The sequence below is a fragment of the Adelges cooleyi genome, unplaced genomic scaffold (genome assembly GCF_023614345.1).
Source record: "Adelges cooleyi isolate 19-005CV unplaced genomic scaffold, UGA_ACOO_1.1 ACOO_flye_CR_arks_rails_tigmint_CR_PRNA_108, whole genome shotgun sequence".
Lineage (NCBI taxonomy): Eukaryota > Metazoa > Arthropoda > Insecta > Hemiptera > Adelgidae > Adelges > Adelges cooleyi.
Window position 1 is genome coordinate 1,504,751 of NW_026095761.1, and position 20,685 is coordinate 1,525,435.

General features: G+C 30.4%; 4 protein-coding genes across 8 annotated transcripts in view; 2 read left to right on the forward strand and 2 right to left on the reverse strand.

The window, feature by feature from the left end:
• Positions 1 to 564: 564 nt before the first annotated feature.
• Positions 565 to 6,257, forward strand: LOC126845132 (THO complex subunit 4-A-like). Its single transcript, XM_050583693.1, has 5 exons — positions 565 to 993; positions 2,283 to 2,423; positions 5,238 to 5,385; positions 5,446 to 5,550; positions 5,796 to 6,257. The coding sequence occupies exons 1-5, from the start codon at positions 772 to 774 to the stop codon at positions 5,966 to 5,968; spliced, it is 789 nt and encodes a 262-aa protein (XP_050439650.1). The 5' UTR covers positions 565 to 771; the 3' UTR covers positions 5,969 to 6,257.
• A 1,704-nt stretch (positions 6,258 to 7,961) lies between these two features.
• Positions 7,962 to 9,338, reverse strand: LOC126847415 (ubiquitin-conjugating enzyme E2 S). Its single transcript, XM_050587627.1, has 5 exons — positions 9,295 to 9,338; positions 9,069 to 9,216; positions 8,790 to 8,980; positions 8,604 to 8,732; positions 7,962 to 8,306 (listed from the first exon to the last, which is right to left on the reverse strand). The coding sequence occupies exons 1-5, from the start codon at positions 9,301 to 9,303 to the stop codon at positions 8,172 to 8,174; spliced, it is 612 nt and encodes a 203-aa protein (XP_050443584.1). The 5' UTR covers positions 9,304 to 9,338; the 3' UTR covers positions 7,962 to 8,171.
• A 458-nt stretch (positions 9,339 to 9,796) lies between these two features.
• On the forward strand, positions 9,797 to 16,056 carry LOC126847412 (zinc finger protein 184-like). 4 transcript variants are annotated; one of them, XM_050587620.1, is made up of 11 exons: positions 9,797 to 9,940; positions 10,710 to 11,054; positions 11,120 to 11,322; positions 12,117 to 12,400; positions 12,468 to 12,930; positions 13,049 to 13,196; positions 13,272 to 13,498; positions 13,594 to 13,759; positions 13,833 to 14,015; positions 14,096 to 14,269; positions 14,347 to 16,056. In XM_050587620.1, exons 2-11 carry the CDS (start codon positions 10,731 to 10,733, stop codon positions 15,244 to 15,246), a joined length of 3,072 nt encoding a protein of 1,023 aa, XP_050443577.1. In that variant the 5' UTR covers positions 9,797 to 9,940; positions 10,710 to 10,730; the 3' UTR covers positions 15,247 to 16,056. The 4 variants fall into 4 exon arrangements, with proteins under 4 accessions (XP_050443577.1, XP_050443579.1, XP_050443580.1 ...); XM_050587622.1 differs by having other exon boundaries at positions 12,117 to 12,391; XM_050587621.1 differs by lacking the exon at positions 9,797 to 9,940 and adding an exon at positions 9,969 to 10,193.
• Positions 16,057 to 16,171: 115 nt separating this feature from the next.
• The window catches only part of LOC126847414 (somatostatin receptor type 5-like), a 152,447-nt gene continuing 147,933 nt past the window's right edge, over positions 16,172 to 20,685 (reverse strand). For both annotated transcript variants that reach the window (XM_050587626.1, XM_050587625.1), the window contains one exon: positions 16,172 to 20,046. In XM_050587626.1, coding sequence (XP_050443583.1) covers positions 19,462 to 20,046 — 585 coding nt within the window. In that variant the 3' untranslated portion in view covers positions 16,172 to 19,461. The remainder of the gene's footprint in view (positions 20,047 to 20,685) is intronic.

Genomic DNA, 20,685 nt, shown 5'->3' on the forward strand with positions numbered 1-20,685 from the left:
GTAATCTCTAATCAATTTAGCTACTTTCGCTCTACAAGAGACAAGAGTTTGCCGTTTTGGAGAAGTGGGTATTTTTTTGATAATTTTGAAAAAATCACATTTTAAATGCTTGTTAAAACAAATGAGATTAAAATATGTAACTTTGTATAAGTTATATATATATATATATATATATAATGATGATCGCCGAGGAAAAAAAAATATTTTAAAAGAAAACTTCATCAATATAATCAAATTTATAAAAAGCGTCATTTTTCGTTGTAAATCAACAGATTTTCATGTTTGATGAACAATTTACACACTAAAATGTTAAACATTAAAATATGTAAAATATTTAAAATACAACTATGCGCGTACAGTATTCGTTATATGAAACTATATATATATTGTATTCAACAAAAAAATAACTAACGAAAAAAATGTATTGATATCTTGAATCATGATTTAAAACGTTGGCGCTATTTTAACAGTGTCGCCAACTTATCGTTATTGTACTGTATTACCTAACCTGACCATAACCAAGATTTTTGACGCTAAACGAGTAGCGTCCGCCGTACTGTCGTTTTATTATTCTGGCGGCTGGCCACATTACTTTTTAGTACTATAGTTACGCCATACGCCATATTATTTAACAAATGTTTTTGTAGCGTGGTTTGTCTCACTTAATTTCAGTATTTTTATTCACCACCACTTAAAGCGTCAGTTCGCCTTATTGTCTTTACTTTTACTCTTTATTTGTGCAAACCTTTATTACACACATACTTTTTGAACATGGATGTTAGCCTAGACGAACTCATTAAAAATAAAAGGTCCTCATCCCGCGGTGGTGGCCGTCGTGGTGGCGGTAGACAAGGTCCAAGAGGTGGTAATGCCAAACGAGGTGGCGGATCCAATTTTCGATCGAACGGTGCCGGAAGTGGTGGCGGTGGCGGCCCTATGCGTAGAGGCAGGCCGGCGGCAAGGCGTTCCAACGGATTTTCACCATACACAAAGGTAAACAAATAATACTAGTAGTAATAGGTAACTAACCTAACCTAACGGTAGTGAAATCAAAAGTGTACAGTATGTACTGTTGGATGTTTGATGATGATGCTCAATATTAAATGACTACAAGATCGGTGGCGGCTCGTGGGTAAAATAGTTGTTACTTGTAGTTCATATTTATAAATAAACTATACAATAAAACTTCATATTTGTTGCTTGTACACAAGATATAATATAATGTGAACAGTGTTCCAGTGTTCTTGTACTATTGTATAATAGTAATAATATTACGTTTGTACAATAAGTATAATTATTGTATACAGGAGTAATATTCCCATGTTTTGTTGATAAAAATAGTATTAGCTGTAGTGGCTAGCAGAAACGCGAACAGTGGTGAAATTATCACTACCCATCCCCATACCATCAAGACAATGCTGCAATCATTTGTACTAGTCTTAATTGCACATAACATATTTTTGGAAGTAGTGGGAATGAAACTATATGTGCTCATTCGCAAAGTGATCAAATTTTTCATATGTTTTATTAACGTTCGTAAATTGAATTAGCCTTGTCCGCTTGCCGTCACCTGTATAACTTAAATGCTAGGTGACATCACCTAGTAGTACGGTCTACAATGTACAGTATTTTCCTAATACCTACTATAAAACAAGTTCATCCTAAAAATAATTTGTATTTTTATCAATATTATATTTTATTGCTGTAAAATTATTAATATTCTTCAAATAATATGCAAGTGCTCAAGTGCTTCATGGCACGAGCTGCCAATGTATACACATTGTATGTATGATGTTGATGTTGTGGCACTCAGTAATACTTGCAAGCCGCAAACTTGAACTGTCTGTAACTTGTAAGTTTATGAGCAGTGGAAACTTATGCAGGCTTAAAAAACACTTTTGATTAAAAGACAAAAACATTTAAACACAAAATGTCGTGTCTAAAAAAAATGGATTAATACCAATAATGACTAATAGTGATTAGGGCATATTACTGTTTGAATAATTGTAGTTGTGTTTTCCCTAACTTTGTATTAAGCCGTTCCTAGTTCCTACACAACTAGTGATGTATTTTGTCAATTTTTAGCTTTCCTTTTAGTTGTCTATATCATTTGACTACTAGGTATCAAATCTAGATGTTATTTAAAATCAAAGAAAGGAACAAATGGAAGATAATTTTATTATATAAATTGGTTTAATTAGGCCATAAGATCCACTACCTTTTAGGTTAAACATTTATAATAATTATATCTTTGTCAATTTTTTGTTTATATATTATTTTAGGGTGATGTAAATTCATCTTGGACTCATGACATGTATGATGGACCTAAGAGACAAAATATTAGAGGTGGACTTTCAACTACTAATATACACAAAATTGTTATTTCAAACTTGGACTTTGGAGTTACTTCTACAGACATACAGGTTTGATTATTGTTAAATTATTAAAATATCAATTATTGATAATCATTTTTTAGTATTCTGTGCTATTTTGTTTTCTAATATATTTAATTTATGGTGTTGATATTTCCATATTCTTGCTTATGTCTAAATAATGTATACATGTTTGTGCATATTTTATTCTAATTTATTCATAATATTTCTAAAGCGATTTAAGGAAGAAAAGTTAATGTATAACATAATAGAAGATATATTCAAGGTACTGATTGTTATGGAGATGAAATAATAAGAATATTAAAGGCAATAACTTTGTTCTATGATATGGATGTTTGGTATTACATTGTTTGGTATTTTTTGGTAGTAAAATTAATAAATTTTAAGTTATTAGGTACCTACCATTATTTAAAAAAATTTCATTTCTTAATGTTATCTGTCTGCATATCAAATTTATTTTGTTCTAGTTTATTAGCATATCCTATTTTTCTGATTAAATATTAGTAATTAAATAGTACTATCATCACTAAAACTATAATTAAAGACAATATTACAGTAAATAAAAAATTAACAAATAATGATAGACAAGTTTTAAGCATTTTCTAATTGCGTATACCAGTCTATATTTGTACAATATTAAGTTCACAAGATATATTACTTACACTATTCAATAAATGATTTATTATCAATTAATGTATAAATTATAGTTTGTTAGTAAGAATAATAAAAAACACTAAAATTAGTTAGGCTAAGAAAAAAACAAGCAAAGTTAACAGTATTTATTTGCATTTTATTAACTTAATAACTAAAAAATATATTGATTCACGAATTAGTTCTGAGATAATTGTATTTTTTACTATACTACCGTATAAGTATTGTGAAATAAAAATGATAACATTATTTTTCCAGGCATCTTCAGCCGATGGCAGCTTGAAGATACCTAGATAGAATGTTCGTCACATATTAGATCTACTATTGGTTCAAGGCTTGGGTTTCATTTGTAATAATGGCTGTCCAGAATCATCCTCATGGACAATGTTTTCTCTTTATAATTTCGGTATCTGGCTACTCAAGATTAATTGTTGCCCATGAATTCGGTTGTAATCACAATAGAGGTGTTTGCCTATTGTTATAATATTTTGTCCCAATTGAAATTATCAACATTGGTCATTAAGTACCGTTATGACATTTTAAGACAAACAATTTTGAGTTACAAAGCATCGTGCTTAGTTCTGATAATGTGTACATTTGTATTGAAATGGTATATAATATGTTATGATTACCATAAAAGTATTGGTTGAATTATTCAGAAGCAAAAAACCCATGTCAATTTAATTCAACCTATGTTAACTCAAATATTGTCTAAAAACAAAGTATTTTCTCAGGTATACCAATTTTTAACATCAAATTTATTAAAACAAGTTTTGAATTACCAAATGAAGTTCAGAAATGACTACATCTTTAAATCATTTACATTTGTGCAAGTGTTGAAGCCTACTACTTTCTACTTCGTTTACAATGAATCTTCAGTTATATCTACATCTTTAACCTTCTACATCTTTAAACCAACATCAATTTATACAATAATAAAATTTGAAATACTTTAATTACACTTTGGTATACCTGTTAAAAAAAAAACAAGGCACAATAATGCTGGTAGTTAGGCCAAATTAGAATATTGAAATTTTCATTTTATGAATAAATATGTTAAAACGTTTTATAACTTGCGTAATGTGAGTGAAATGCATTGTATTTACTTGTCATTTTTGTCTAAGTAACTAACAATTCTGAGGTGTTAGTTTGAAAAGCAAAAATTTAGTAACTTGTTAACAAGTAAGGTATAATCATAACAGTAAAATCTTGAAAATATTTGTTTTTGGTCTTTTGTGTCTTGCGTATTGTTTATATTCATTGTTTTTTGTTGAAATGTACACTTCAAATAATTATTAGTTGGTGGATTGTTATGGAATAATTTAATGCCATGCAAATTATCATCAAAGATAGAAATTTATTTAAATAATCTGTCTGTTCCTGTAACACAACATGAAAAAAAAATACATCCATTTGATTACATCAAGATACAGATATCAACAATTATTGAAATGCGAGTTGCATAAGAAGACAAATTGCCGTGTGAAAAATTATATTATGGCGATCAATATATTATAATTAAGAAGAGAAATTATATTAGTATATTTCAGTGTAATTACAGTCGTTAAAATGGGCATTTAACTATTTAAACTAGTTATAAATTAATTAACTGATTACAAATATTGCATAAATGCAAAAGTGATGCAAAATAGTTAAACAAATGTTATTATATTGGGTCCAAATATTTTAAATGCATATGAAGTCACTGAGCTTCAATCAAAGCTATTGTTAAAAAATATATATATTAGGATTACATTGAAGTAATTTAATAGCTCCAAATTTTACCAAGGAAGTTGATGAATGATCATTTCAAATAAAGTACAAAAATCGAATTGCCTTGCCAAATTAAGAGAAAACACTATTGCGAAACAAAACTATATTCAACATCATAATCAACTATAGTAAGAAACAAGAACAAGAAATATTGAACACTGCTGTCCTAATGGATTACCAACCAAAAAATCATTTTTGTTGTCACATTTGCTGTACAATCGTTCAACAATAACACATTTTTAAACAAAGTAATCTAAACCTTCTATTACAATCACTGTTAGTTTTTTTAATTATGGAAATTTAATATAGTTTAATTTTCTGTATTCTTTGTGAATGGTTTTGGCGTGGATGGTATATATGCTAATAGTTACTTTAATTTTTATCTTGGTACAATTTTTAATAAAAATTGTTCAATTTCAGGAATTATTTGATGAGTTTGGACCATTAAAAACAGCAACAGTACATTATGACAGATCTGGACGGTCTTTAGGAACAGCTGATGTTGTTTTTGACAGTAAAAATGCAGCGTTGAAAGCAGTTCGACAATACAACAATGTTCCTCTTGATGGTAATTTAATATTTAATTTACAAATGTGTTTTTTCCTTCTAAATTTTATGATTTTTTTAGGTCGTCCTATGAAAATTGAACTAGCTACTGATTTATCAACAGTTGCCAATCTTGCTACCCGTCTAAGTAGGCCAGCAACTTTACCTACTCGTGGTAGCCGTGGAGGTTTGTATTTTTCTTTCTTTTTATTCATTATAGATATTATCTGACTTTAAGTCTCTTCTGACACATAATATTTTGACGGTACATTCATTTTGCATCGTCAATACGTACAAACCAAGTGCACAACAGATGTAAGAAACATTATGTACCTCAAGGCTATCTATCTAATGCTTCTATTACTCAGTTTTATCCTTATACCACTGCACAACACCCCTCGACATAATTTTAATATTTTACTTTTATTTTAGGTGTTCGTGCTAATCGTGGTGGTGTTCGAGGAGGAGGACGTAACAGTATTCGTGGTAACTCTAGAGGTCGTGGCGCAGCCAGAGGAGGCGGTAGAGGAGCCGAGAAAAAGATGCCTAATAAAGATGAATTGGATGCACAACTTGACAGTTTCATAAAAAGCAAAAATAATTGATTATGAATATTAACTGTACCATAGTTTTGTCTATTTAATTTCTATTTTAAGTTAACTAGATTTTGAACGATTAAAAAAACGAGTTGAACGTTATTAGTACTAATACTAATATTATTTTCTTAATATTGTGATTAGGAAATGGAACCTATAATTATACACTTTTATAATCTAACTAATTTTCATTTATATAACTGTTTATGTACATTGTCTTAAGGTTTTTAAATTGGAGTATTAAATTTAAGACGACCTTATATATAGCAATAAAATAAAGTGGTCGTGAAAACCAAAATTTTCTCGTTTTTTTTGTTTGTTTATTAATTTTATTCAATTTTTTTCTGAAATATATGAAAAGTACGGACATTTGGGCGGGCGAGTGTTTAGTATTAAATGTCGTGGGCTAGGGAAAAAACTATTTATAAGTTAGAATATAGGCAATATTTGACATTTATTTCAATGTATAAGCCATTTTAAATATTTCGACTAATTTAGTTAAATAATTCTTAAAGCTTTATAGTTACATTATTTAGGGACTTCATTTTTATGAGTTATTAGTTATTACAAAGGTTTGATTTAAAAATACTGTAGTAGAAATAATTTCAGGCATATCTAATAGATTTAAGAATGTGACTATAGCGTTTTAGTCTAGTTGAATAAAATGTAGCTCTTTCTGTTAGTATTAATGATGCAGGTTGTAAATGCACATTCATGTTAAATACCTTACTCGAGTATTAATGAAACGTAAAATTACTTAATAAAAAAAATCTTTCATTATTGAAAAATCTTAAGTGGACGTCATTATACCTTTTATAAATAATTGTAAAAATGTATTAATGGTAAATTGAAATGGTCATAGAAAAACATTTGATACCGTTAAAAAGCAAAGAACTTAAACTTTGTTCTCTCGTCAATGACGAAAAATACACGACGAGTCGTCATGATAGTATAAATTGAGAATATTAGGCCAATAATATCAAAAAAATCTGACTGAGAACCTTCATAAAATTCTCATTATTTTAAATATATAAAAAAAAAGTGTTGGACGATTATTATTTAGAGAATATGCGTAGCTAGATTAGACTAAATTTTTTTTTAAATCGCTCAACGGTGCTGTAATAGTCTGATAAAATTAATTAACTTCCTCATTACTGAACGAATTATTACACATAAGTTTAATTTTTAAATAATTACAATTTTGCAAAATAATGCCTATACCGAACGTCTTATTAAATAGGGTGTGTGACGTCTTAATCCTCATTGTTATTTATTTGAAAGATATGTAGAGAATGTGGTTGAATGTTTTCCGATGATCATTTTTTACAGTATGTTATGACGTTTATTAAATAATTTTGGATATAAATTCAATTTGATGTTATTGCCATTAAGGAGCACATCAAATAAACATTTATTATAAATTTCAATTTAATCAGACTACTTTTCTTTAAATATTAACAAAACAAAATTAAAATATTGTAGTTTTTTTTAATTTTTCCCGATTTAGAGGATGAAGGTGATCCCTCGATGGACTGACTTTTTCAACTTATGACGCACAAAAATATCAATCGCATATGATTTCAGATCTATATAGGTATTACTGAAGTAAATTAGTTTTTAAGAAAAGTCATCGTGACTACAGACGCAAGAAATAAAAATTACACGTCATTGTAAAACCAATAACTTCCGTGTTCCACACCAAAGCTAAAAGTACTCAATTTCCTAACTAATTGTTAGGAAACTAAGGTTTCTAACTAAGGCAGCTGCCTTAATCAATATACCTTTCTGTCGGTCCTGGTTAGCACACTGATTGTGCTTACACCTTTCAAGACTATCTTGGTATTAATAAGATTATAATTAATAGGTAAATAAGTAAAAATGATAAGACAACCATAGTCACTACAGAAATAAGAAAATGCAACATACATATTTAATATAAGATTTATTTATAATAAATTAAACTATGAAACATTTTATATACATTTAAAAGTTACAAATTCTGAAATTTGCATAACACACGGTTAGAAAATTGAAAATCGAGATACTACAAAAAATAAAATAAAAGAAAGGAAAAAAATTTAGTTTTGGGCATATTTTTTATAGTCTATGGGTACCAAAAATGGCTACAAAATAAATATAAATGACAATTTATTGATGAAATTTCATCGGTATAATACAAAAAATGTAAACTTAAAACATTTTACCCAATTCATTATAGTCTTTTCAAAGTTTTCTTTTTATCTTTGGAAATCTTTTTTTTGTCCAATGATTTACTACCAGCATGTTTTTTTGCCATAGGTCCATCACTCGCATCTTCTTCACGGCCAATTTTCATACTTTTTGGTACCTATATCAGTATAATAACAAAGTAAAAGTTAATAATCTATTCTTATTATTATCATTATTTAATTATAAAAAACAACATTTTTTGAACTTCTTTTGCCCGAAACATGACCATAGTGATTAACATCTTAACAAGGTTGGATAACGATAAAAATGTCAATCATTCACAGGAGGTGGATTAGGTGTTCAAAACAGATGTCAAGGCGGGGAACAATATTACCGTAAAAGCTGTCATCATTTCTATAGAATGAAATAATATGGGTATGGTCATGGTCAAGTACAATATTAAAAAATTATATACCTGAGCATGAATTTCGGTAATCATTTGTGCTCTTTGGAAATAATGTTCATATTCTTCTAAAAGGAGTTTACCAGCTTCTTCATTTAATGCTGACTCCGCATTTGGAACAATTAACAGACATTTGATCGTCTAAATATAAAATTACATTGTAAGTTGTAAATTACTTTACTATTAATACAAATTTACCAAAAGAATATGTTTTATGCCCAAGTCTGGTTTCCAATCTCTTTTAAGGGTGTTAACACATATTTCTCCACTGCTAGCAACATTAGGGTGGAATATTTTAGTTAGGAAATACGCTTTGGGTGGTGTTTGTGGAAAATCCTTGCCCAAAACTAATTTGACATTGAAACGACCACCAGCATATGGTGTTCCGGCTTTTATTAAAAAAATCATTATTGTAATTTAAAAACTAGATTAATCCATCTACAAAATAATTAAAAAATATCAGTAGCTGATATTTACCTGGACCGTCAATAAATGCTTGTATGTCAGTGACATCGGAATCGTTTACCGTAATTCTTATGCCTTCTGGTGGATCTTTAATCAGTTCTTCTTGTTCTTTAACTATTCGACGGATGGTTTGAGGAGAAAGATTTTCAACATTGGAAATCTATAATGCAGCAATTTGACAAATAGAAATTATATAAACATTAAAATAATTAATAAACAAAAGTATTGATCGACTTACAGAACTCATGTTCGGAGGATTTTGTTGACTAAACGGTGATAAATTAAATGATAATATGCTAATAATGATTTATGGTTTTCAGTAATGTTTATGATTAGGAACACGACGGGATATTTATTTAGTAAAATTTCTTTCAAAAATATTAGTATTTAGTATCAGTTTTAGTTTTGGTTGTCACGTAAGATATTGACGACAAAGGAATCCATTTTAACGATTAACCCCCACCACATGTGAACACACCAATAAGACTTGAGATTGCCGAATTTTGAATTTTAACGGTCAGACGATTTATGGATTTTTCATTTTTATGTTAAAAATATTCAAATGCAATTTGCGAATGAAATTCTTAATTTGTCGCAAATAAATAATACTAATGTTCGGAGTGATTTTCGAGCGGGAATAAGTAGGACCGGGAACAAAGTTGGACTCGCTGTATTTTTTGTTCCATGAGTTATCATAGCCAACGTTTTGGATACTACAGACGGGAGGTGGGGTGGAGGGGAGTGATAGAATATTGTCGATTGTTCGGATAATGGCGTCGTATCGTGTTTGTTCGACGATTTTCTGTGAAAATTTGTGTTCCACGGTGGAAAACGGTACGGAAAAACGTAACTGGTCGCTGGTCTGATGTACAGGCTCCGGTCTGGTGAGTATTTTCGCCATTGAGAAAATTTATTAGGTTAGGGACAAAATATTTAAACCAAACATGTCCGCCATTTGAGGACGGGGGCAACTCGACCTCTCCCTGTTTGCATCCGCTGTCGCTTCTCTCAATGGCTTATGACAATGCAGTGCCTAAGCGATTGTTTGTTTGATGATGAACTTAAAAAGAATATTTGTCTGGGACGAAAGCCCGCTCAGCCGCGATGGTGTTCTCTGGACGGTGTAGTGTAACTTAGGTACTGTCATTAAAACTAACCATAAAAAATAAATAATGGAGGAAAAGACAACTTTTTTTAGGTTATAGGTAATACTGTTTGAAACGGATATTGTATTTATTTGAGAATTGAGAAATGGCAAATGAGAATCAACATGCCTGATGAGTGATGATCAAAAGTGATCGATCTGATAGAACCTTGTTATAAATTGAAAAATGAAGTAGAACTTTTGAGTTCTAAGGACTATATACTCCTTCACTTGGTGTCTACATTATAAATTTAGCAGAGAATAATTATAGAATTCAGAGTTTAACTTTATCCATAAGAAGTTTATGCTTCAGTAAATAATGGTTCTGTCTACTACGATTCGGTCTTATTCATAATAATAAGTCTTTGGTATAACGTTTGGGTTGAGATTATAAATATGTAATTTCTTTTTACATATTTTCAGTAAAAAATTGTATTTTCCATTAGGTATAGAATTGTTTGTCAAAATAAGGCAGAGTTTTTTTAGATAGTTGACATATTTCATTTTAGATATTTTTTTCCTTGTTAATCATGGACACTGATTTTGTGGAAGAGATTGTGTCCATCCATTCTGATAGTCAAACAATTGATTTTGGTAGTGAGGAAACCATTTTATATTCAAATGGTACTGATCAGCCTAAAACCAACCCTGAATATTTCAACGAAGATGACATTGGAACTATGTCATCTGACAGTTGTATAGTACAATCTATTGTTGAGTCTTCATATTTCACTCCTAGTGATAATCGTAAAAGCGAGCTCAATAATATGACTAAAGCAGTTATGAATTCTGTACCATATGCTGATGGATTACAATACTTGGCTGCCATATCTTCTTTCAGTGATAATTTTAAGGTATCTTTACTCCGAGTTAGACAAATAATGTGATACTAATCCTTGCATCATTGTAATATGTTCAGGAATCTAGTCAAGGAGAGCATTTAAAAGAACAAATGGATACTAGTAATTTATTTGAGTCCAGCGACGAAGAAGTTCAACAAATAAGTCAAGAAGAATTTCAAGAATATTTTGATGTTCAAGAAGAGGTTGTTGTCCAAGAATGTCCGGAACAAGAAATCATCACTCAAAGTTGGGATGTCAATCGTTCAACTAATTTTCACAAGTATAACATTTTTATTTTATTATTCTTTTACCTAAATTTATTTCCTAATATGTCTTAAAATAAATTAAAAAAAACTAATTTGGGTTATTTAAATAAACCCGGCTTGTTTTTTTTTTTAAACATTAATTCATGCAAAAACTGACATGTGCAAGAAGTGACCAAGTGAAATAACATTATAAAATGTGTTATTTGAACTATATCATTATTATTAGTATTAAAATACTACAAAAACTATTAAAAAAACACTTAGTCAGTTTTTGCATGACGGCGACAATATGTGTGTATAGTATATACACATATGTGTTAACAAGAAGTAGGGATCTATTTTTTTTTCAACTTCTTAAAAGCATACAGCCTCTTACCTCTATTATGTATAAAACATATGTTTCTACTTCACTTTCTTAAAAATAATTTGATTTAAGTTTTGAAAAAACAATTGAATTCTTCATAACATTTACAAGGTTTCAGATCATGGCACAATTTAAAAATTATTTTTAGTTAAGTAACAATTTCTTTGTGAAAAATTGTCATTTTAAAGATTTTTTATGATTTTTACGATAACATTAAATACAAAAATTAAAATTGTACTTTGATTGATACATAAAGCAAGCATTGAAAATTTGTACCGGTTTTCAAAACTATTGTTGGATTATGCATTTTTCAGAGTACGGTTAAAATTAAAATGAGTTGTTTTCAATCAAAATTACGCAGATCATTCTATGAAGATTATCATTTGTAGTTAAAATTATTTTTTATTTCTTAAAAGTTAATTGGTTAACAATTATTTGTTTCAGTATAATAAATGCTAATGTTGAGTGTACATCTTCGAATGAAGATGTTGAAATACCAATACCAGAAGGAGAAGAAGCATCATCATCCGTTAATCCATTTCCATGTGATTTTTGTAGTCGACGATTTAATAGAAAATCTCATCTAATGAATCATATGGTAACTCATCAGTCAGAACGTCCGTTTTGTTGTGCATTGTGTGGGGTTCGTTATCGCCGCAAGTGTGATTTAGCCAACCATATGAAAATTCATATTGACCCAGGCAATATGTCTGACAGTGGTAATACTGGTAAATTTATATAAGTAATAGTATATTGTTTGTATTGTTATAATTATTGAATTCATTTGTAATTTAGAAAACCAAGGTGCATCGGTTACGAAAGTAATGAATAAACTAATGTTTATGGATCCAGTTCACCGACGCAGTGTGACATCTGAAGAAGAATCTGGCGATAAAGGAGATATTCTTGAACAATGTGCCAAAAATCGCGGTCGTGGTCGTGGGAGAGGCCGAGGTAGAGGAAGAGGTCGGCCAATAAAAGACCGCTTGCTTACACTCGGCTGGAATTCAGAATTATATTCCAAACCACATACTTGTAATCCTTGTGGAATTTCGTTTACCCGTGAAAAGGCACTTCTTAATCATGCACGACTTCATCACATTGATGATGGTGTGAATATTATTACCACACAAAAATCAAATTCAGATACTTATGAGCTCACAATTCTGTCTAATAATAAAAACAGCGATGTTAATTATCCATGTGATTCGTGTGGGGCTAGTTTTGAAAGATTTGATTTTTTAAAACGACATCAAAGGTAAATTTTAAATCTTCATTATTAAAAAACTTAAAACATTTTACAATTTGCATTAGTTATTTGCATTCAATCGTTATGATTAAAAAATGTTTTAATTTATGTATTAATTTGTTTGTAGGCAGCATATGAAAAAAGAGGTTGGGAATATCGAAGAAGAAGTATACGAAGAAGCTCATATGTGTATACACTGTGGAATGTTTTTCAAGTCTATGATGGAGCTAGAAACGCATACAGAACAACATTTGATTCCAACAAATATTCCAGAAGTATATTATTGTTTTTTTATTTTTAAAATTTTAAGTCAATGCATTTTTAAGTACAATGTGTATGTCTGTGTATAGAAGTCAAAATGCTTAGCGTGTGGTGAAACATTTGATAGCACAGATGAACTGTCAGATCATGTTTCTCAAATGCACACTGGTACATTACCGAACAATTCTTGTCAATTGTGTGGAAAGCAATGCAAAGATGACAAAGCTCTTCAAAAACATTTGATGATTCATGATACCTCAGACAATAAATGTATTATGTGTGGAAAACGTTTTCATTCTCGAGCACGTCTCAAGCGGTAGGAATAATTTTCAGAAAACAATTTAAATTAAATATTTATTTTAATGAATTATTTTGAAGTTTTTATTAATTTTTCAAATTCTTTATTTTTAGACACATGATAACTCATCGAGAAAAAGGAGTTGTATGTGATATATGTGGAGAAGAAGTAGCTGATAAGAGAGCACTAATAAATCACAAAGCCAGTCATGCAAATACCGTTAGTGTTACGCGAACTTCAATGACAGAAAAAGTATTCCCTTGCACGAGCTGTGGTAAAGTACGTTGTTTTGTGTCTCGGATATTGTAGACTTTTTATGTCATTCGTTAAATTTATGTCTGCATTTGTCTAGGTCTTTGGTTCAAGATCTTCACAGCAGATACATATTAGAATTCACACGGGAGAACGACCTTACGGTTGCAGATACTGTAATAAAGCGTTTGCCGATGGTGGAACACTTCGAAAACATGAAAGAATACATACTGGTGAAAAACCTTATGTTTGTCCCGTCTGTCCAAAAGCGTTCAATCAAAGAGTAAGACAACCAGATATTGTTTTGTATTCAATTCTATTCTGTTTCTAATAATATTAAATAATATAATTTTCATTTATAAGGTGGTTTTGAGAGAACATATACGAGCACATCACGCGGGTACTGAAGCTCGAGGTGGTCAAGTCAACTTCTACGAGTGTAAAGTATGCGGTTATTTATTTAGGTCATCAATGGAACTTTGCTCTCATTTAGTACAACATAGTGACGAAAACACTGCTAAATCAAGAGTGGTGCCGGTTAGTTTTTAAGAAAATATAAATAATTTTATTTATCTGTATTAAATTGTATTTTATAAGCATTATATTATTTTTAGGTTGGTCCACGTAAGTATAAGCGCCGTAGCAAGTTGGGGAATCGAAAAGATACGTGGTGTTTGGTGGAGAAAGTTTTTACAGTCATGTCGGGGCAGTCAGATACAGAAAGTTGTGAGGACGAACCGATGCCTACACAAGAAGACCAAGCCGTGCAGTCGATATTAGAAGACGATATGTCTTATAGACAAGAACATATCACTAGTCCTAGTAAATCCCCTGTTAAAACGTACAAAATTGTTAATGGTAAATTGGTGAAAAACGATCAAAAACCTTCCAAGTCGACGTCTTATGCGACTAAATTTGTTGTCAACAAGCCAGAAGCTTCACCAAAAAAGCAAACTTTTGTACTCAAAGATGGTGAGTGCACTAGGACGTGCGCAACAGTTCTTTATTATTCTTCAAGATCTGATCCTGCAGCGGCTGATTCGTCGTTGGGTGAAGAATCTAAAGAAAACGATAATCCTGATGATCCCGAAGATCAGATATCTGTGGAAGACATGGATTTAACTAACGTTAAAATGGAGCCACTCGATGAGCAGTCCGATTTTGAAACTCAAGATTACGATAATGTGTGTAGTATCGAGTATGCCGACCAAGGTCAGGTGGAGTATTACATACAGCAGGATAATGCCGAATTCGATTGCCAAAATGTTAAACTAGAACCAATGACAAATGATTGCTTGATCGAGACTGAACTAGTTTTTGAAACCGATTACGTGGAGGAAGTTGGTGCTAATATTGAACTAAGCACTGATGATCAAGTAATAGATTCAGATACGGAACTTCCACCTCCAGTATCTATTTCTGTATCGGAATCTATTATTTGTGATATTTGTGACGAGGTATTTGAGGACAGAAAAGAACTCATGAAACACATTCAATCAATGCACATTGGATAGACAACACTTATAATTATGTAATTTCATATCTTGAAAAGTAGACATTTTTATTACACAATAATTGTGGTTTTATGGTATGTGAACAAACTAGAACTGATAATAGGTCTAATGTAATGTACAATTTTCTTTTTGCCATTTCAATGTAATCAACTTAATGTGATTAAATGGACTGCTGATGTTACCATTTAAATTTAAAAAAGAAAGTAAGTTTTGCATAAATATTATGCAGTTGTTTCCTTGAATGACTTTCTAAATGTTATTTAAGTATACATTTTAAGGTATTATGCTTAAAAAAACGCAAAATTGTGGCATGTAATAAATAACATAATGTGATAAATTGTTCTCAATTTAATTCCAATCTAAAAACTAACTGTATTTATCTTTATTTATAAAATAATGATTTTTTGTTGTAGGAATGGGCATATCTATGATTTTTCTAAATTATTATAAGAAATATAATTTTAAATGCCAGCTTTTTCGGTTTATATATAGTAATTGGTTTGTATTCAGTAACAATTTTTCCCATCAATGCATATAAATCTATTATTTAAACAGTTAAATTCATTAGGTACAATAACTATTATAAATTATAGTAACCGGGTAAAAATTAAAAGATAATACAGAATGGTCTTTAGTAAAAACCATAGAGTTGATTGCTATACAAATAAATTAAGTTTTATGTTTCTTTTTTTTTACTTATATCTATCTGTAATTTATATAATATTATGTATTACCAATTAAAAACATACACATTAAATCCTCTGATATGTTAAAATGTTTTGTTTTTGAAACTTCAAAGAGAAAAAAGTGTACATTAATATACATTGTAAATACGAACTTTTAGTAGTATAATTTACTCGTATATAAATATGTAAATTGACACATTTAATTCTTAGTATTTTTAACAAAATTATTATAATTATTTTACTATTAAATTATGCTTAATTAAAAATAAGTGCATTATATTATATTGAGTACATCTGTTATTATTTTTTATTTTACATCAGTTTTTATATTAATAAAACATCTTAATATTACAATGAATGTTCAGCGATATTATGGGAATTTGGCTTTCTATGTTTCATTCATATAAACAATATATTTTACTTTTGCCAATTTAACAAATAGTTAACATTAATATTGTAGCTTATTAATATAATGCTATAACGTTACCACATTGTAATACAGTTGAATGTTTTGTTGGAATGAGTTTATTAGAACTTTTTCGTTTAATACATTTTGTTTGAAATAATCTTAAATATGACATTATAATCAGTTATATTGTTTCTGGTTAGGTCAACAAGTAAAATTAAATTTAATAATAGTACAAGTTACAGGAACATAGAAAGCACTGCAAATGTTTTTTAATAATTCACATTTACTATTTATTAGTTTACCTATGTAGACATATACGTATCAAATATAATTCACTGTTAATAGTTATAAATTATTTTTACATTATATGAAAATTACTGTTTTGTATGCGTGTAATATCGCCTATAGTCACAAGAATAGTTACACAATTAAGAAATATTAAGTTACGTTTTAAATTTATTTACAAAGTACATATTATTAAATATATTTCAATCACTATACTAATTTAAAATTCGTGTATTTTTTCGTCGAGTTGCTATTCTTGTGTATAGATGATATGCGTTCCTATTCGTATAGCTGAAACCTCAACACTGAGATTACGTTATGTTGTCTGTTTTGTTATTATCTTGTCTTGTATATCATAAAAATCTAACTTCAAAAAATGGTTCAGTGTTGGTTTTATTCCTAGACCTAGCGTTAATGGCTGGCTAATGGGATATTTTGCATATCATAGGTATGTATAATTAACATGAAATTCCGCCATGGGACTGTAATATCTACATACAAATTACAAAATATTGCCGTACAAATATTTAGGTTTTAATGTATTAAGCTTCATATAGGTAGTTGTCATAACCACGAATCAATATATATTTTATAATTAATGATTATGATTAAATTATTTTGAATTTTCTTTAATTTAATGTAATACCTAAAATTAAGAAGTACATTCTGAAACGACATTGTTAATACAGCATATTTGAATGGTTATTTATGTTTTTATAGTATTAATAGCTGTTAAGTGTAAGTTTGTCTCATCTCAAAAGTTTAAGTAGATACTATTAGGTTGTATCTTTTAAGTAGGTCCTATATACTAGACTGTAAGATTACATTTGATCTAAGTTTAGGAATAATTCAAAATTAAAAAATACATTTCTTAAACCTTTCAGCGTGGCTTATTTTAAAACTAAACCTTAAAACAAGTAAGCATGTGTTCGGATAAAGTTTCGGGCAATATTCACATTTTAATATATAACCCAAAAATAAATTCTTAAATTAAATGTTATCAGAATCGAACAATAATTTTACAAATTAAAAAAAAAAATGTTTGCAATAAATAGATTTCATTTGTTCCGGAAAGAATAACAGTAAACTTTTTTTTTAAATATGTAAAATCAAAAATGATTGTCCAATTCTGCGTAATACATATATAGTCTTGAACATTTTTTTGGTTTGAACTTTATCCATACCCTTGCAAGTTAGTCGTAGAGGTACCTACTACCTGGCTAACGCCGCTTTAACTAAATAAAAAAAACGGACAAATAAATAATAAACACAGTGAATTTATATTTACTGATGATGAATTAATGTGATCAATTGTATGTTACTAATTGTATGGGTATAATTAAATTGAGATTACTTATTAACACTTATTTCTTAGTATTCATAATTAGAATTCTCGTGTTGAGATAGGAAGCTACTGTAACTGTAAACACTATAATATGTAAGTATGAAATACCTTATATGTATAATATAATAATAATTAATTATTATACAATGTTAAGACTTTTGAAACCTCTTGCTTATTATGTGTTTTAATGTTTGCACATGTCAAATAGCCAGAGTGAGTTTTGAACAAATACAGACAAATACTACAATTATTGGATATAAATGTAGTGTTTTACCATTATAATTAAATACATACATTTACATAAAGGCATTACAAAGGTAAATTTAACACACACACACTCATTAACATGTAATATAGACAAGGGCGCCCACAAGGAAGGACGGGGGGACAACTCCCCCCTAGCTTCTCTGCTAGTTAAAAAGATGTATACCCAATATCCCAAATTTGTAAAATCTATTAGGTACAAAATTATCGGCGTTTCCCCCTGAATTGTCATCTGAGGGCGCCCTTAAATATACACGCCATATTACATATGATTTTCAGTGTTAAGAAGACTCTACCCATTAATTTTGTAAAGAGCAAGTTGTTTTAATTTAGAGCTTAAACTATAGGTAGTATTCACTTATTAATACAGTATTGAGGATTCTTTATTATTTTTTCTGTTTTTTCTTCAGAATATTACATTCATTTCTATAGAAAAAAATTACAATTTAATTTCATAAAAATAGCTTTGCACGCACTAAAACCAAAGTGTCTTGGAATTATTGTAAAATCTCTACATTTTCACAGTAAATAGAGAAGAACTTCGTCTGCGCTTAATCTTTTTTAACTCAATCTGCTAATTTTTAATAATTTGTAAAAAATACAAAAACTTTATAAATTTATAGAAAAAAAAATGTGAGATTTAACAGTGGTAGCGTCTTCTTAACAGTCTTCGCCTATTTATGATAGCTTGTACAGCTTTACACATAATATTTGTCTATTCAAATAATAGAAATAGGTAAATTATGTAATGGTGTAATTATCCATTATACAAACACGATTACGGCATAAAAGTTATGCGGTTTAATAAGTTATTATAATCAACGAAACATAATAACTTAGACGCTAGATCATGTATTTTTTTCAACAACAATAAATTTGCAGTCTGAAAATCGGGATCAGATGAATCGGGAAGGAGATCGTAACAGAAATAAATGGCTTATTTATATGTAAGTTTTTTTACGGCGTGTCCTTGCGGAGATCGTACAATAGCCTTCTGAAGAAACATAGATCGTAATACCACTTCCGGCCGGTCACTTGAGTTTTGACCGGAAGCTTTTGAAACATGGGCAGGGAAACAACGGTATGAAAACAAAGGGAGTAAACAATAATGGGAACAAAAGAAAAATGACACGAACAGCAATAACACGATGGATTGGAGGAGAATGGCACTTCTTCCGGCCCGAGACGCCGGCGCAATAATAACGCATGTTATATTATTATTGTTACTACAACTGCGCGGGTGGCACATTGCCGTTGTCGTTGTATGTTGACCGGGAAGTCATGGTCAGCGCGGTGGACGTGTTCTCTTTGCTGACCAGTTCGGCGCGGCTGCAGACCAACGGGCCCGACTCGCCGCAACACAAGGCGTCGTCGTCGCGGCTGCTGCAGCCCACGGTGCCGGTGCCCACCGCTTGACAGAGAATGGTGGTGGCCCGGCCAGTCTTGAGGCGCTCCGATCCGCCGCGGTTCCTGCGCGGAAACGTGCTGTTTTCCTGGTGCAGGCCCGCGTTCACGTCTTTGCCAGCAGCGCACGTGCACGCTTTCAGGAAGCTCTTTTTAAAGTTATCGCTGAGGAAAGCGTACAGTATAGGGTTCATAGCGGAATTGCTGTAGCTCAGGCAGCCAGCCAACAGGAATATGGTAATGACCACCTTGGACTGGCATTGCTTGGGCGGAGTGAATATGAGCGCCACCTGAGTGATCCAGTACGGCAGCCAGCACAGCACATACACCGTGATCACAGTCAACACCAGTTTGGTAACCTTCCTGTGCGACTTTTTTTTCTCCTTCGACTTGTTTATCGGGCCCACCTACAACACGTTTCGACAATATAAATAATTTAATACAGTAAAAACTGTACACAAATTTATCTATTCTAGGGATATTTATCATCATGCACAGTAAGTAGGAAATCCTTGAAAAACCTACATAACCATTGACACAACTTGAGTGGGGGGGGGGGGGGCTAAGGAAGTTTGGACCTTTTAAAAACTGATAGTTCTCTCTGAATTTCAGTAAGAATGATAAAACTTACTGAGGGGATGTGCCTGATATTTTTTCTAGCCTGAACGAGTTTAGAAGGATTATAATTTCCCTAGCACCCCTCTAGTTGCATCAATGTTGCACAATTCTAGTACTCGAATCGATCAAAAGTTGCATTATAGTGCAAAATATTTTAATACTCTTCGCAACTACTATTTGAAATATTTTTTTCTAACACAGCATAGAGATTTATCTGTAGAATGATGTTGACGAATAAAAACAAACAATTTTATATTTCTTACAAACATTTTGAACAAAAAGGTTATCTATATAAAACTCGAGATAATGTAAGTATATTTGTTATTATAATATTATTATTTCCAGTGAACTCGAAAATGGGAAACGATTAAAGTGTTCCCCCCTTAGTGCATGCGTACTTTAATGGTTTATTGGCTTATCATCTAATG